This window comes from Rhipicephalus sanguineus, chromosome 8 (assembly GCF_013339695.2).
Source record: "Rhipicephalus sanguineus isolate Rsan-2018 chromosome 8, BIME_Rsan_1.4, whole genome shotgun sequence".
NCBI classification, from domain to species: Eukaryota; Metazoa; Arthropoda; class Arachnida; order Ixodida; family Ixodidae; genus Rhipicephalus; species Rhipicephalus sanguineus.
Window position 1 is genome coordinate 13,771,057 of NC_051183.1, and position 18,257 is coordinate 13,789,313.

General features: G+C 44.8%; 1 protein-coding gene across 4 annotated transcripts in view; it reads left to right on the forward strand.

Annotated features, from left to right (window-relative positions):
• Nucleotides 1-17,853, forward strand: part of LOC119401414 (carnitine O-palmitoyltransferase 1, liver isoform) — a 32,992-nt gene extending 15,139 nt beyond the window's left edge. For all 4 annotated transcript variants that reach the window (XM_037668197.2, XM_037668199.2, XM_037668198.2 and 1 more), the window contains exons 5-11: nt 303-632; nt 2,566-2,775; nt 3,431-3,515; nt 4,743-4,906; nt 9,685-9,873; nt 14,577-14,883; nt 17,222-17,853. In XM_037668197.2, coding sequence (XP_037524125.1) covers nt 303-632; nt 2,566-2,775; nt 3,431-3,515; nt 4,743-4,906; nt 9,685-9,873; nt 14,577-14,883; nt 17,222-17,287 — 1,351 coding nt within the window. In that variant the 3' untranslated portion in view covers nt 17,288-17,853. The remainder of the gene's footprint in view (nt 1-302; nt 633-2,565; nt 2,776-3,430; nt 3,516-4,742; nt 4,907-9,684; nt 9,874-14,576; nt 14,884-17,221) is intronic.
• The last annotated feature ends 404 nt before the right edge of the window (nt 17,854-18,257 follow it).

Here is an 18,257-nt window from a genome sequence, read left to right on the forward strand (position 1 = left end):
ATTATGACATAGATGGAAAGGAATTGGAGTGGATGAAAAGTCAACTTGTTGCAGCTAGGCACTGAACCTACAACATTGAGATAGTGCGTCCAATACTCTACCAGTTGAGCTACTGTGGGGGTCCCTTTCTCATCCACTTTATTGGGTATTTACGCTTGTGTAATCCTAGGAGTGTTAGCCAGTGCCACTTGCAGCCATGAAGGTGAGTGTCTTGGCTAACCTCCATCTTGAAGTTCATTTCTGTGGCATCTCCACTTCTTTAGGTTTCAGTTGTGAAAAATAAAGCACTTGCAATTGCACAGGGTCCCAGGTGTGGAGACCGACAGGCTGGTCCACTACCAGGACTCCCAGCACGTGGCGGTCTACCATCGGGGCCGATTCTTCAAGCTGTTCGTGTACCACAAGCACCGGCTGCTGCAGCCCTGCGACCTCCAGCGGCAGATCCAGCGCATCCTGGACCACACGGGCGAGCCACAGCCGGGAGAGACCCACCTGGGCGTCCTGACGGCCGGCGAACGGAGCCAGTGGGCGCACCTCCGCGAGACACACTTCCGCAAGGGCCTCAACCGCATCTCGCTCGACGCCATCGAGAAGGCTGCATTCGTGCTCGTGCTCGACGAAGATGAGTACCGGTGCGTACTTGGAGAGGGCTTCTTTGCGGTTGGTGAATCTTGTTGACCCATTGGCCTCCCAAGTCTTTTCAGGGAGAAGCGAGCACCATTTTGTTCCTTCGTTTTTGCCATACAATACCCTGTACTCATGGTTTACCATTATATAATTCAGGGATCTCAATCTCGCCTCAGCTAGTGGGCTGCAGTCACGAAATTTAATCTCACAAGAGCCGGGACAGTGAAGACAGTTGGAGGTGGGTGGGGAGTTTGAACAAAATGGCAGCTGGTTTTGCAAGAAGGTCTTTCTCATATCTCATGTACGGGCCATTTCTGAAGGGGATTTAGTATCAGAATTCGAGAAACATATCGATACTGATCTCCAAAATGACTGAGATCTGCACGGCAATTCTGAAATATAGAATTTTGTTCCACAGTTACGTTTCAACACATGGTAACCACATGGGGTACCTCACAAAAAAAGTGCTTGATAGCAGTCATGCCTGTGTAGCTCATGAGCATACCTATTAAAAAAATTTTAAAGAAAGTATGGGACGAAGATCGTCATGTGCGAGCCAAGCCACTAGTGAAAGGATCGTGGGCCACATGTTTGAGACCCCCGTTATAATCGCTCAAGAGGGAGATAGAATGCATGGAAAGGCGGACAGATCAACCAGAGGTAATTCTGGCTGGCTACCCCCACACAGGGAGAGGAGATACGGTGACAAAAAGAGAAGAATAGTGGAACGGGAGAGAGCAAAAAAAGTGAGCTGAACCTCAAACGACGTAAGCATGTACACTGAAAAAGGAGGTGCTGTATAAATATCTCATGAAGTCCCACAGTGCTGAGATGTCTGAACAGCGTGAATAAGGCCATGGGAGTTTGGGAGCATCGTGCTAGAATCACTGAAGAAAGAGGGGGCTCTGCAACACCTTTCTTCAGAGCTGAGAACACACTAAACTGATTGCCACACCTTTCAACTATTATGTGCCGAAAAAGTGTTTTAGTGGCTTATCAAGAATGGATTCGTTGGTGCAATGCCTACTGACCCCATTCGCCTTTAGCTTCTTGGTTTCTTTGAGTTTGGGCGATGCTGATTCGCTATGTACTGCTTCTCTTTTTTCCACGATGTGCTAATAGTAACTGTCAACGTTGGTATGTGACGAATGCACCCGAGAGCAACAGAGATGCGGTAACAGGACGGGTGGGACACGCTAATAGCAACTGTGTCCTATTTGCTAGATGAATGAAGAAACATGGCCGCATGTGTAAGCTTTTGTTCACGAGTAATTCATGATGACAAATGTAAAATCCAAATGCTGCTGTGATCAGCAGGCTGTTGCACTGGCTGTGGGGTCATTGGTGATGGTGAAAGAGTGGAGACCTCCGAATGCTGCACAGGCGAGCAAGCGATCTCTTAAAGAAGATTGTTGGCTCATTTTCTGTATGCAGCGAATAATATTTGGCTTGCATGTTCACAGCAGCATTGTCTACAAGTCCCAAAAATTTTTCTTGCCATGCTCAGAAAGTGTTGCAGTGCACCTTTAATGAATGCTGTTTCTTGAAAAGAAGGTTCTCATAAAAAAATGTGTGAAATTATCATTGGCTGTCGACACTGATGAAAATTACTGAAAGTTTACTTAAGTACCAGAGACCAGAATTGTCTACATTTGCTGAAATGAGCCATGTTGTGTGGTTTGTTTACATTGACCCCCCCCCCCCCCTGTCCATGTTTGACCCCCATATATTTGTGCGTGTATGTGTATGTGTACTCATACGAATATAAAAATTTCAGGGGGGTGTCTGAACCCAACCCCAACCCCCTCTTAGCAATGAGACCTGTAGGTTCTAGTTATTATGTGTATTTGCCATGGTCTGGTGAGATGTGGCTCATGTGCCCGTGTTCATGCTTAGCTAAGGTATGCAAGCAACCAGGCATGTTACTCTGCGTCCCAGGTACGACCCGAGCAATCCAAACGAGTTGAACCGCTATGCACGCGCCTTGCTCCACGGCCGCGGGTACGACCGCTGGTTTGACAAGTCCTTCAACCTCATAGTGGGCAGCAATGGACGGGTGGGCTTCAACGCGGAGCACTCCTGGGCCGATGCTCCCATCATGGGCCACTACTGGGAGTACGTGCTGGCCCAGGACTTTTTCATCCTCAAGTGAGTTCTGCCAGGAGGCATTGCACCAGAAATTTCTTACAAACCTGACGTAAACAGTTTACAAATTGCGTAGTCTAGTGGGCTCTCGATAATAAGGGACACGACTTGCAGTAGCACGAAGCCATTGTGAGCACTCACAAACACCATAAATGCGATTGCAAACATTAAACATTCATAAAGGCCATAAAGACGATTGCAAATATTCATAAAGGCCATAAAGACGATTTCAAACATGCACAAACGCCATAAAGACAATTGTGAACGTTCATAAAGGCCATAAAGACGATTGTGAACATTCATAAAGGCCATAAGGACCATTCATGAAGGCCGGTGTGAACATTCATAACAGTCATTCATAGCTCCTTTTATGTAACAATGGCAACCAGCCAATAAGCATAGAAAATTGGACAAGTTGTCATGGTTTGATCTTGGGTACAAATCTGCAAAACAGAGATGGAAACTGTACGGCGGAGAAGGATAACACATGAACTTACTATACACATGTGTTATGTTTTTCTACTTGGATGTAGCCAGGATGTGGCCAGGCTTCTTGTGATGCATGTACTCTTAGTTCAAATGTGAAATCTGAAACTAGTACACTGTTCATGCAGTTGAAAACTTATTGTGTTTGGTTTTTAATGGTCTCTGCTTGCAGATATGATGAAAACGGCAACACCAGGGGTCACTCTAGCCTAGAGCTGCCTGCTCCCATACGGCTACGATGGGACTTGTCTCAAGATGTAAGTGCAGGCTTTTGAAAGATCACACGCTGCTTGGGACCTTCCTGGTCTTGTCACTGTGTTTTCACAGAGTCAACAAAAATCCAAAACTATTGACACACAAAGTTACTTCTGAAAAATATGAAGACTTGGACAAAGAGCTGCACTAAGGTCAAGACTTTTTGACTAGAATATTTCCATTATCTTGTACCCGATAGTCATGAATCCTGAAGCCTCCTAGATTGAAATAAATATACATTCAAGTAATAAATAATGGTTTCCTATATTATCCTGTGTATTTTCTCTATCGTAACCCATTTTCTGTATTTTGCTATGTGTCTGTTGCCTTTATTCTTTTTTGGTTCACCATTTTTTATGCCTGACATTCAATGAAAAAATGTCTTCTATTTACTGTTTTCTTGTTAATGCCCCCGCCCCACTGGGGCCTTTATGGATATATGATAACATATTACATTGCTCAACACAATTTGTTGCTGGGCTAGTTGGGTCATAATCTTAAATACTTGATAACGCGGATTCACCACAGGACATAGAACACTGATGACACCACATCGAGCACTTCTCCAGTGCATTAGTGTTCTTTTTATGTCCTGTGGTGAGTCAGCGCTCTCCAGTATATAAGATATTTTTTTTTTTTGCGTTTCCCCTTGGGTTTTAAACAGTGGTGCTGTTTAAAGTCAATGTAAATACCTGGAGATCCGTCGTCAGCACTTTATAGCTTAGCTGCGACAGCGAATTCTAATGAGAGGGAGAGCATGGTTGAAGCTAAGTGGGTGAGAGGGAAGCCAGTGTAGCTAGTTGAGCCTGGTCGAGAAAGGGCAGCGAAGTGCAGAGGATGAAGTAGGTAGAGAGGAGGAGAGCAAAGATGAAGCTGTGATGGGAGCAGAGCAGGTGGTGTGGAGAGGAGGAGGAGGAAAGAGCAGGAGCGCAATTGGCTGGGCCGATGAAAGGAGTCGACCAATGGTAGCGTGTGCTCGAGCACAGGTGGTGTTGGTGAGAGAGGAGGAAGGGAGCATTGGTGAAAGTGGATTAAAGGCACGCCGATGCCACCGGCTCCGCTGTTGTTTAATCGGCCTTCACGACGTTAAGTCTGTTGAAGCTGCGCATAATTTCATTGCTTCAGTGGTTATTGGTATAGTACTGTACAGGACTCTGCTGCCCAATGCTTTTTCCTTTGCCAGAGCAATCAGTATCGCAGCAGCATTACTGTCCTCTCTGTCTCTGCAGCTGATTGAAAAGATAGAGGAGGGTCTGCTGTGTGCACAAACGTTGCTCGATGATGTTGATCTTCACCTGCTGACGCACACCGCCTACGGGAAGGGCTTCATGAAGAGGTGCCGATGCAGTCCCGATGCCTACCTCCAGATGGCACTGCAGCTCGCCTACTACAGGTAACACTCTGCCCACGTTTAACCTTACCAGGGACGACCTGCCACGGTGGTCTAGGAGGTTGTGGTGCTCGAATGCTCACCGGTAGGTCGTGCGATGAAATCTTGACCGTGCCGGCCACATTTCGATGGAAGTGAAATGCTGGATATGCCCGTGTGCTTAGATTTAGATGCACGTTAAAGAACACTAGTGGTGCGATCTTGTAAGCGCTCCAAAGTAAGCACGGAGGCGTGGTGTTACATCCAGCCACACGCGATTAGTCAATGCAGGGCTGTGACGTCTGTCGCGGTTCACATTGGCCATTCGTGTGCGGCTGGATGTAACGCCACACCTCCGTGCTTATTTGGAATGCGTACAAGATCGCACCATAGATGGTCAAAAGTTCCCGAGCGCTCCACTAGCATGTCCCTCATAACTATATCATGGTTTTAGGAAGTAAAACCCCAGCAGTTATTGGCCTTACCAGAGACGAGGCCTGCAGAATCTTACGAAAGCATATGATGCCTGAAAGTCTTAGTTCAAGAATGCCAACCCTATTACCAGTAATAACTTATTTATTTTTATTTATTCATTAGTTAATGCTAGCCTGTATTCCGGGCCTTTAGTAGAAGTGGGTTACAAAATGCAACACAATGCATTTAGATAACTATAGATAATAACTGTTGAGGTTTTATGTCCCAAAACTACTATATGGTCGTGAGGGATGTCTTAATGGAGGGCTTCAGAAATTTTGACCATCTAGGGTTCTTTAACGTGCACCTGAATCTGAGTACACGAGCTTCTAGCACTTCTGCCTCCATTGAAAAATGCGGCCGATGCAGCCCGAATTCAATCCCGCGACCTTTGAGTCAGCAGTCGAGCGACATAACCACTAGACCACCTCAACGGGTAGATACATAACTACAGAACAGACATACAAACAACGAAATAAATCAGTTGGCATGCTTCAATACACTGAATTAAGCATGGAAGATTTAACACAGAGTACATTGTTCCATTTTTGATATATTGAAGTGAAGTTTCATCTGTGTACAGTTTGCAGATGAATGACTAAATTACTGTGCTTTACCTTACTGCTTCCTGCAGGCTATGACCACTACTTTGTATGGTGTTGAACAACCATATACCCATGAAAACCCCCTTGATATAAATTTGAGAAGGTCGACTGCTGCCATTTACAGTAGACTCTCGATAATTCAGACTCTGGTGATTTAATCTCTTGAATATTTCAAACAAATTTTCAATTTTTGTTTGGGCTACTATGTTTTCAATGTATTTTAAAGGCACCTAATTTAAACTGCTCTACTGCATAAATTCGGCTAATTCATACTTATTTGCTTGTCTTTGCCTGAAAATATTCGCTGCCTTTGTCACTTCTAGATGAACATTTGTGTCTTTGTGTGACTAACAGTTGCAAGCAAAGGAAATTGCCTGCCTATACTGCCCATTTTTTTCTATCTGTCCATGTCAAGTTGTGCTGTTGTATCTATGAACTTGTTAAATGTTGCATTATAGCATTTCATAAGGAGAAGCACTTTTGTATTGTGTATACAGTCGAACTCCGCTTCAACGAAATTTCCGGTACAACGAAAAATTCTCGGTTCCCCGTCAACAGTCCATAGGAGTCAATGCATAAATATCCTCACCACAATGAACAATTTTTCTGCTGCCATTCCACTTCAACAAAATACATTTGCGACCATAGCATTTTTACCAGGGGTGTGCGAATATTCGAAATTTCGAATATTTTTCGAATAGTGTTTGCTATTCGATTCGATTCGCACTGGAATTTTACTATTCGAACTATTCGAACTTCCCAAAAACAAATACAGTCATCGTCCGATTGAAAGTAACCCCTTCAGATTTTTAATATGCTTCACCTCATTGCACTCTCGTATTGCGGCAAAGCTGCCTTTCAAGCTCCGTTACGGTTGAACTTTGCCAAGACACAGTCAACGTCCGATTGGAAGTGGTCCCTAGATTTTCAATATGCTTCACCTCATCACACCCCCTTATTGAGGCAAAGCTGCCTTTGAAGCTCTGCTACGGTCGCAAATGTATTAACTCAAGAAAATGCTGGTTCCAACATGGAGATGAAAGATGTGCCAGAGTTAGGGGCTCATTAATGCTGTTTTGGGCCTGAAATTTCGGCAGGAAGTCTGAAAAATCGGACGCCGAAGTTTTTTAGCATCCAAAATTTCAGATGTTCTTATATATGGACGTCTACGAGGCAGATTTGGAACTACGGACTTGAAGGGAGCACACCCTTGTCCGCCACATCAGTTGGGCTTCCACAGAAGTTGAAAGAGGAGGAGAGGCATAGGAAATGGCATCCTTGCCTATCACGTTGTAAAGTGTTGTCGGCAACACTTTGGTTGCACCAAACCATGCACATAAATACAATTCGGCCTCTACATTGCCTCATTCTTGATAAGACAACTATGAAACACCACCCCACCAGTCCTTCATCAACCTAGCGAAAAGAAACACTTACATGTTGCTATCTCATAATAATATGCTTTGGAATCCTCTCTAACTTTTTTTTCTGCAATTTCGCTTCGAAGTATTCGAAAAATATTTTAGAAATATTCGAGAAATATTAGAAAAATATTCGATTCGATTCGCACTCACACTTTAATATTCGAATTCGCTTCGCACCCTAAATTTTCCTATTCGCACAGCTCTAATTTTTACATTTGTGACCATAGCAGAGCTTCAACGGGAGCTTTGCCGCAATACCGGGGTGTGATGAGGTGAAGCATATTGAAAATCTAGGGACCACTTTCAATCGGACGTTGACTGTGTCTTGGCAATGTTCGACCGTAGCAGAGCTTGAAAGGCAGCTTTGCTGCAATACCGGGGTGTGATGAGGTGAAGCATATTGAAAATCTAGGGACTACTTTCAATTAGACGTTCACTGTCTCTTGGCAAAGTTCGACCGTAACGGAGTTTGAAAGGCAGCTTTGCCGCAATACGAGAGTGTAATGGGGTGAAGCATATTGAAAATCTGAAGGGGTCACTTTCAATCGAATGGTGACTGTATTTGTTTTTGGGAAGTTCGAATAGTAAAATTCCAGTGCGAATCGAATCGAATAGCAAACACTATTCGAAAAATATTCGAAATTTCGAATATTCGCACACCCCTAAAAAATACGAATTCAAAGTCTAAATCGCGTGTTGGCACCACCAGAAACCGCCGCTGTTGACTGAGCATGGGGGCCGCCATCGCTTGATAGCGACGGCGATCAGACTGCTCTGCTTTCACAACTGGCTTGAGTTGCTTCTTAACCGCAGACAATCCGAAGCCAAAGCTCAGTTGTCCACACTGGGGTGCAATCCGGAACGATTCCTTTTCCAATTCCTTTCCAGTACTTTTCGTGCTTTTCGCAAGTGGTCAGAGCGACGGTACATCCGCATTATCAACGCGAGCAGCCCTGGGGTGCAGTCGCGGAACGATGCCTTTTCCAATGCCAATGCTTTTCATGCTTTTAGCGCTGGGCACAGCCGCGAGTGGTGGATAAGAATAGCATAGAATAAGGCATAGAATAAGGCATAAGTCATCGCTCCATGATAGCACGCCTGTATGTCGCCGTTGTCGGCGAATAGCTAGTGTTAGCGTATTAGTATTAGTGCAACTGTGCAGTTTGTGTTGCGCGCCCGTGCCTCTGTTTGGTTCGTTCGCAGAAGCCTTTGTTTCTGTGTGCTTTTCAATGTGGCGTCGCTATGCAGATATGAGAATCGCGTCGTGACGCTGCTGGGGACGCAAAGGAAGCAGCAGACACATTTTGAATTTTGAAAATAAAAGTTTCACTGTTCTACTAGCTCAGGTCAGCCATATTTTTTTCGATTTCACTACAACGAAATGTTCGCTTCAACGAACATTTTTCCGAACACCGTCAATTTCGTTATAGCGGGGTTTGACTGTAGTCCAACTGTTTTATAGTGTTGTTCTGAACCCAGTTGCTGTTGCTATAAGCGTAGGTTGCTTGGCCCCTCGGGCACTTGCATCTCTAGCCATGTGTCCCCAGGACAATGTACACATTAGTCTAAAATAAACTGAAATGTTTCATTACTTGCTTACTATGTCAGGATTCATACTGCTGAAACGGCGCCACAAGGGAAGACGAATGCACACGAGAAAGATTACACGAAACACAAGCGCTGCTTGTGTATCGGCGCTTGTGTTTCGTGTAATCTTTCTCGTGTGCATTCGTCTTCCCTTGTGGCGCCATTCCAGCAGTATGAATCCGTACCAACTTGCCCAATTGTCAGTCCTTCTAAGCATGTCAGGACTCATGCAAGATTATGTAACATATATTCACTGTATTGTTTTCTTTTTTCTCTGCTACTTTTTAGAGTGATCATGGCGTGCACATTTGTTATTTCAATCATTTTGTATATATGAATTACTATATCTAATTTACTGATGTATAGTATTGATAGGTTTATGGCCAATGCGGACCTATGTCGAAGATGTACGGGGTGAGAGCCTTGTCAAGCTGCCTAAAAGGAGCTTCCTCTCTCACTCCTAATGATCTGTATTGTTCATGAAATAAACATCTATTCTCTTCTATTCTAAACATATCTAAGTAAACTTAACGACAGCAATAGTACGACTCACCCATTCTTTAAACCTTCTGTTGTTGCTGTTTGGTGTCTCCTTTCGTCTTTTAGTGACCTCTTTGTATATAGTACCTAGCTCCATTACGAGACAAACTCGCGAAGTAGTTTTACTTTGAATGCATAAGGACAAAGTTGCACTATATTCCATCCTGTGCAGAGATGCCGGGCGCTTCAGCCTGACGTACGAGGCGTCGATGACGCGGTTGTTCCGTGAGGGCCGGACGGAGACGGTGCGGCCGGTGACGTGCGAGTCTCGGGCCTGGGTGCTGGCCATGCAGGACCCAAATGCCACACTGCAGGAGAAGCGGGACAAGCTCGGAATTGCTTGCAAGCGGCACCAAAAAGGGTGCGAAACTGAAATTGAAATTGTTTTATTTGCCATCCTGTATAATTACAGATACTGATGGGGTGATTGTTGAATAAGAGCAGTCCTCGAACGGCGTCACGAGTCTACGACAATTTAATTTGGCAGGGAGGCCACATCACATATGCGTATACGATAAAAGCTCGTTAATTCAATCTTGGTCAATTTGAACTTACTGCTAATTCGAACGGACACCTTGGTCTCGGCACAGCCCTATGTATTTCTATGGGGGAAAACTCCCGATAATTCGAACGCATCGGTATCTACAACGGTTAATTCGAACTGGCAGCCCTCTGGCTTTCGTCCCTCCTCGCAGAAATCGGCCCAGAATGATCACCCGAATTACTCATTACTTTCATCTGTGTAAAACAAGTGTAGTGATTGATTTCCATGTATGATTTTATGGTTGTAAATGTCGTCTGTGTGCTGCTACTGCTGTATGGGTGGCACGGCCGGCAATGTTTGCCTTTAGCCGTGTCCCCTTGGGCCATTTCAATATTGTTCTATAAATAAACCAAGAAAGAAAGACCTTAAATTTTGATTGCGTTAACTGTGCCATGTAAATGAACGTGTTTTGGAGCACAAATAGCTTCGTATATTTTGGCATTAAGGCTCACTGCTCACGTGAATGCAAGTGGCTGCTTGTTTCTGGGGCATCACTGACTGATCAATAAATTCTGTTCGCTGTTTGAGCATGAACTTAATTTACGAAATTACCTGCCACAATTGTGTACTATTACCTAATTTGCGGGAACGAGTTCAGAGGTGGCTTCTCTGGGTTCTCTCCGCACGGTGTGGCGCGATGTCTGTTCATTCTAGTGGGCGCCTGCTAATTCGAACTCCGCTTAATTCGAACAGTTTTATAGTCTTCTTCGAGTTTGAATTAACGAGCTTTTACTGTATATATATATATATATAATATCCCCTTCAGCGGCGGTGTGTACAATTGTACACATCAACTTCGGAGGCGCACCACACACTCGTCGGTGTTTCTTCAAATGGCGTGAAACGCAGTGTTCACATTCGTGCAAGCTTCCTGAGTGGACAGCTAGTGGTCATTTAACTTTTCATAGTGCTGCGTATTGCTGCAGAGGATCACTTTGCTGGAGACACTACCATGTTCGATGATCGTTCGACATGTCGCATTCTAGGACCAACGTCAAAAGTATTTTTTTCTTTTACTCGAAACGAATGTGACCACAAAACAAACTGTTCATGCACTTTGGGCCTAATATTTAATTCTTTTTATGCAAGGATTGAAGCTGACTGATTGCAGAATAATTAGATATTTAACTACATGCTAATTAACATTTACTGAAATTCACACAAAACAACACATTCCTTCATTTTCTTTCTTGGAATGTAATACTGAGTGCCTTGGATTCATGCCATGCGAATTTGACTCATTTACAGACAGCGCAGCATAATTTGTGCCTGAATGCACTTATATATATATATATATATATATATATATATATATATATATATATATATATATATATATATAATGTGTGTACACTTATACATCTTTATACATACACACACATATATATATAGCAGCATACATATGCTTTAACATGTTTTAAACAAGTACATATGACAACTGTCTTGCCTGAGTCACCTCAATGTGCTACTGCTGTGTGTTCTTGCTGACAACATGCACGAAAAATACAGAAAATTCGGAGCTAGAATCGTGGTTCGAAAGTGCTTCAACCAGGGCTAGTTGGTATGGCAGACTGAAGTGTAAACAATGCAACGCAGAGGTGCGCACAGACGAATAATTGCAAATAGCATGAAATGGACATGGACCTAGTGCACTAACAACTTTAATTAATTTGCCTTTGCTTGTCAAATATGCAGACAGTGAAAAATGACATGTAATGACACAAGAAAGTGTGATGTTACAAGCTCCACAGAAGTACATGTGCTAAAGACATGAAACAACTGCCACAGTGGTCCACTGGTTATGGTGCTTGACTACCGACCCGAAGGTCACGGGATCGAATCCCAGCTGCGGCGGCCACATTTTCAATAGAGGCAAAAATGATTGACGCCTGTGTACTTAGATTTAGGTGCACGTTAAAAAACCCCAGGTGATTCACTACGGCGCCCCCATAATCATATCGTGGTTTTGGGATGTAAAACCCGAAGAATATGATAAAGACATGAAGCAATTCATTGATGTGTGCAGAAGTGTTTTCATGCGCATTGATGAATCATTTCATTTGTTTTATTTTTTCCATCCCAAATTTTACCTTCAAGCTGCAGAGCATGGGAGAGAGCTTGTAGTATGTTGTCACCTAACCGGTAAAGGTCATTGGCTCTCCCTTTATATCATGAGCATAATGTTCATGCCATATACTATCAACACCTTTTGAAAGTCTGTTCAATGTGTGATGGTTGCAGGCACAAAGATGCCACGTCAAACACTGAAACATCAAGGTGTGTCATGACATCTTGGCAAACCGCAGTTTTAACTCTACTAGAGCCATCTCAGTGAACCAAAACAAATTTATCCCTTTATTTAACAGTGGGGCTATTCTAGTGCTAGGCCTGACAACAGATGGGTGTCTGCGTTGCATGTCATGCTCCGGTTCCCAGATACACCCATAGATGGCGTAACTGCCTCAGTTGCGGTAAAGCCCCTTGATTTTGAAAGTAGCGACACTCTCCTCCACGCACGCGTTTTCCTCCTCAATTCTCCTCGGATTTCTCCCGTCCCCTGGCCGGCGCGGTGTGCACGGCACGCTGAACCCTCCACTGGCTCGCCACAGTCGCATTAGACTCACTGCGCGCGCTTGTTCATTCGGCCCTTTGAAGCATTAAATGAGAATCTGTCGCTTAAAAACCGTCGTGGTGAAAGTGGGCCTTCCGATAGGACATAATGACAATTATATATTTTTTAAGACGCTTTGATAAGTACAAGCGGATGCATTTCGAAAAAAAAAGATGAGTATACCAACTGGCATCAGAGTGGTTTACTTCTCCGTCGCCGCTTCGGCTGTCCGTAAAACGGAGTTGTATTAAGCACATGTAATGTATGCAGCATAAAGTATAGCCTAGAATTTTGTTCCTAATTGTTGTCTTGATGAGCACAAAAAACGTAGCCATGAAGAAATGTGGTGGTTGACTTGAATTGCTTGAAATGAGTGGGCCTGAAGTCTTTTTGTGCCAATGCCGCTGTCAGACACATACGCATGAACATATATACACATGCGCGTGCACACGCAATACAGGCACGCAGGCACGCGCATACACACACGATACACACACACACATGCACATATACACACGCGCACACACGCGACACAGACACGCATGCACAGGGGCGTAGCCAGAAATTTTTTTCGGGGGGGGTTCAACCATACTTTATGTATGTTCGTGCGTTCGTTTGTATGTGTGCGTGCCTATATACGCAAGCAAAACTGAAAAATTTCGGGGGGGGGTTTGAACCCCCCCAACCCCCCCCTTGGCTACGCCCCTGCGCATGCAGATACATACCCACGCACGTACACATGCGATACAGACACATACGCACATACACACGAGCATACACGCGTGGTACAGACACGAACGAACGCACATAGACACACACGCACGTACACATGTGCTACAGACACGCACACACATACATACACATATGCATATACAAGTGATAGATACTCACGCATGTACATGCACACGCGATACAGACACGCAAGCACACACATACATACGCTCGCGATACAGACATGCACGCACACCCTACATACATGCACACGCGATACATGCACCTACATACATCCACACGCGGGTACAGTCGCGATAGACACGCACGCATATACACACGCGCGAATATACACAAGCGCACGCACGCACAGGCACACACATACACTCACATACGTGTTCACATGCACGCACAGGCACGAAGACACATACACAAGCGCACACACACTATGGCGCACACATACACAAACCTACGCACACGCCGGCGCGCACATGCACTCGCACACACACAAGAACACGTGCGCACACACAACACACGCAAGCGCACACATGCACACATACAAACACGCATGCACCCACACACACACGCCTGGAGGGTTCATGGCATGCGCGAGCAACTAAAAGCGTGCAAAGTTTCCTTGCGCGCGCTTTTTGCGACGTCAGGCTCACCTGACTGGGAGGTATCTAGCGTCGCAGCCACTCAGCGTTCCGGATGTGCCGGCTCCACGAAAGAGAAGGTGAAAAAAGAGGTGGTTGACGGCGCGACGAGGGTGGGGCGGTGTGGATAAAACAGCGCCGCTATTTTTCAGCATCTAGGGGCTTTAGGTTGCGGACGAAGCTGTAGCCACACAGTGAAACGGCGAAGGGCGGCTCGTCTGTGAATAGGTCCTAAAGTCACTGTAGCAGAGGCGGATGTGGCAGGGGCTGCCACACGTCCTTTGCCATGCGTCTCTACTCTACAAATAACATAATCACAGACACCCACACAAAATCACAAAACAAGATTTCACACTGGGTGGAACTGGGTAAGTCTTTTTACCATCATATCCTGATTGCTATCCTCAAGCGGCAAAGCATAGGAGAACGCTTATCAGCTGACTGAAATAAGACACTGTCAGTTCATTTATTTGTTGATCACGGATTTGATGTACAGCCACGCACGAGCATCATTTTAAAGTGCGTTCACTGTGTGGTTTCAGATACCAAGACGCCATGTGCGGCAAGGGCATCGATCGGCACCTGTTCTGCCTGTACGTGGTCTCCAAGTACCTGGAGGTGGACTCTCCGTTCCTCCGCGAGGTGCTCAGCGAGCCCTGGCGCCTGTCCACTAGCCAGACGCCTCACAACCAGACAAGCTTGCTTGACCTCAGCAAGTTTCCAGACTTCATCTCGGCTGGTGGTGGCTTCGGCCCTGTGGCCGACGATGGCTACGGTGTCTCGTACCTTATTGCCGGAGAAGACCACCTCTTCTTTCATGTGTCCAGCAAGCGCTCCTCGCCAGAGACTGTAAGCACTGCGCTGTGCGAACATGCAATATCGATATCCCAGAACAACATGTTGTCTATACTGGGGCTGCACTTGTTAACTGAACTAGCAAGAACTGTTGTGTTGGTTAAAGGGACACTAAAGAGAAACGCTTACATTGATTTGGGTGAACATGCAATATTGTTATCCCAGAAGAAAATGCTGATTACACTGGGGTAGCACTGGAGTTTCACTGGAACAGCTCATGAAGGAGCTCTGTAAACAAGTAGAGAATAGATTAATGGCAGGGCATTGAGGTGTTAAAGGGATCGACAACCGCTCAGAACACTAATTGAGATAACCCCACTAATAGAAGGATTGTCTATTGTCTAAAACAAACCTTTTTCTCGTTAAACGCGGATTTATATTTTTATTTCTTCACTCAAAATTACTTTTGGTGCCTCTGGCAGCAAAAAAGTGAATGTGCACATGCACCTATCACGTAACCTTTTACTGGTGTATCATGGCGTACGCTATTATTTGTCTCTATATTAGTGTTGAAATACAACACACTTTTTATTATAATGTTTCCTAATGTAAAACATGCAAATATGGATTCGTTTGTACTGTGCAGAACAGTGGCGCCGTCTTCACTTCACGTGTGACCCAATGCTCATGAGTGACAACATGAATGTTGTTAGCTAAGGGCCCAGCAGCACCTGCCGACGTGTTGTAAAAGCACGAAGAGCGCCTCGCGGTCTCTGAGATTACCTCCGGCACTGCGTTGCCGGAACTAATTGCGGAGGCCTCAAGCACCTAGCTCGCTAGGCGGTAAAGAGATCTCACGTGACGACGAGCGTTCGGAAAACTTATTCTACCTGCTTTTTATATTCCAAAATGGTCGAAAATGTCAATATGAAGGTGGTTAACCAGTTTCACCCACTCCTATGAAAGCAAAACTTTGAGCATAATATGAAGATGGCTATCGGCATTGCTATCGCTTCACAGCATTGCTGGAAGACATCTACGTACAGTTTAGGGGCTCTTCAGATCGAAAAATACTACTAATAAAATAACCACAGGCTTTTGGGATTAACCGCTGCAGCTGCAAACAATACGAATGGTGAGCTTTCTATTGCGCCATAAAAAAGCGGGTTGAGAAAAATCGGTTGTCAGTCCCTTTAAATGCACCTCGGTTCTGTGGACTAGGTTTGAAGCTCTCTGCTGATATTGGCATATTCTTCTTTTCATTCTGTAAGAATTATCTTCTGGATTCGGAACTACTCTCATTGGATTTCTGCTGAATTTTCATTGGATTTGAACACAGCTTAGTTGTGAAAGGGAAAGTGACAACTACCCGTTTGCAGCACAAAGCCACTAGGAAATCCATACGGATTTCTCAGAAAGAAAGCTTCTTAGTTGCTGAAATATTTGTCCTGGTCCAGGGATCGAACTCGGGACTGATGTCTTTCTGGGGCGGTCGCTCTACCAATTGAGTTAACCAGGAAGCTAACAATTGTCAGCTCAAGGGTGAATTCATTGACAACTCGAAGCACATGGACACATATTTTTTCAAGTCAGTTCTGCAGATTCCCACAAGGCGGCGGAAGGGTTAAGAAAGGCAAATTGACAATTACCTGTTTGCAGCACGAAGCCAGAAGGAAATCCATACAGATTTCTCTGAAAGAAAGCTTCTTAGTTGCCGAGAAATTCGTCCTGGTCCCAGGTTCGATTTCCGGATAGAGCTGGCATTCATGCTTTCGTGTTCCAGCATACTGCTTTCCCAGTTGTGAAGGCAGTGCTAAAGAGAAATGGTTTCTCCATCTGCATGCAGTGTGAATGATTGAGCAGGTGTGCTTCATCTTCATTATAGTGTTCTTTATACCACTCCCATGTTTACTACATAATGCTAACATTTGCTTATTTCTTCAAGGGTAGTGTTAGGCTTGTTACTGGAATACACACATGAATTTGAGAAAAGCCAAACAAACTCAGGGTCGCTTTAGTGTACACATATAAAGCTTAGAAAAGCCAAACAAAAGATTACTTAGTGATAACTAAGAGGAGGAAGAAAAACCAAATTCTGCAATTTATCACAAATTACCACAAGTGGATATGACTTGCACTCCTAATTCTTGAAACAAGATTGCTTGCGCATACATATGAGTGTGAACTTTTAACAAATAGCACATGAGCCAATCCACGGTTTACTGTAGATTACATTTCATCAGTTATGATGCCCCTGCTTTGCATTTTTTACGCGATAATTAGACCACTGAAGGCCACGGGCAATCAAGGTGCATGAGAGTACTGATAAATGTTTTGGAAGAGGCTTCTTCCTGGCCTTTACACTGGTTCCTTTGTTTTGTTTACATTGCAGGACTCGCTCCGGTTCGCCAACCACATTGAGCAGTCACTCAAGGACATGAAAGCCCTTTTTGACTGATAGCGCGCTTGTACCGCACAGAAGCCAGCCAAGCCCAGTGGGGAGGGCCTTCCTCGTCTTTGAGTGTGGCCTACAGCCCCCATTTTCCCTCCAGCCCTATCAATGCAACTGCGGCAGACGCTTGTTAGTCCGCAGCAACCCTTTTTAACTCGCGAGTTTTACTAAAAAAAAAAATGTGTTGCCTGCAAGCACATAGCAACAGACTGATGGCCAAGCTGCTGCGAGCCAAGAGAGTTTTGAGATGTGCACTTGCAGTGTGCAGCTGGTTGTGAGAGGGAGTGTGAGATGTGAGAGAGTGCAGTGAATAGGCATGTGTGGATCTCACTGCCAACAAGTTTTACTTTCTCGCCTCTGGCCCGTCTTCAGTGTGATGTGCCTCCCAAGGAGCAGTTGCAAGAAATGGGGAGGGGGCACATATGTCTTGCAACATCTGGGGTAGAGAGCAGCAATACATTGTTGGTGCGTTGTGGCATGTGTGTCCTTTCAGAGCAGTGTTTTATTTACATGTGGGGACTATGTTTTGTTGTATGACCATGGGGTACAAAATAAAGCAATGCAAAACTTGCCTGTGTGTCGTGTTATCTTGCATGCCGTATGGCCGATGTGTGTAGTGTGCAGCATTAGTTTTTTTTTTCCATAAGTTGGCTGCACTTGAGCTCGATTTTATGGTATGTGCACAATGTGTGACAGATGTCGTGAGAAAAGTTTGCCTCGGCAACTGTGGAGTGGTGTTGCAAACGTCCAGCAATTGCTGTTGTCAAGAAATGTGAGTCAGTATATATGGCAAACCCGTGGCGTTATGGCGTCTCAACGCGCAGTTTTATCGCACGTACAAGGTTGTGCGATAAGCGCACAGGTAACTTTGCCCAAGAACTTGACATCTCAGCTGCGGCGCTCCAAATTATCTGCGAAAAACCAAACATGGCGCTGGGTTCGCCATTTTTGCTCCATAGGTTGTCCGTCATCTAGC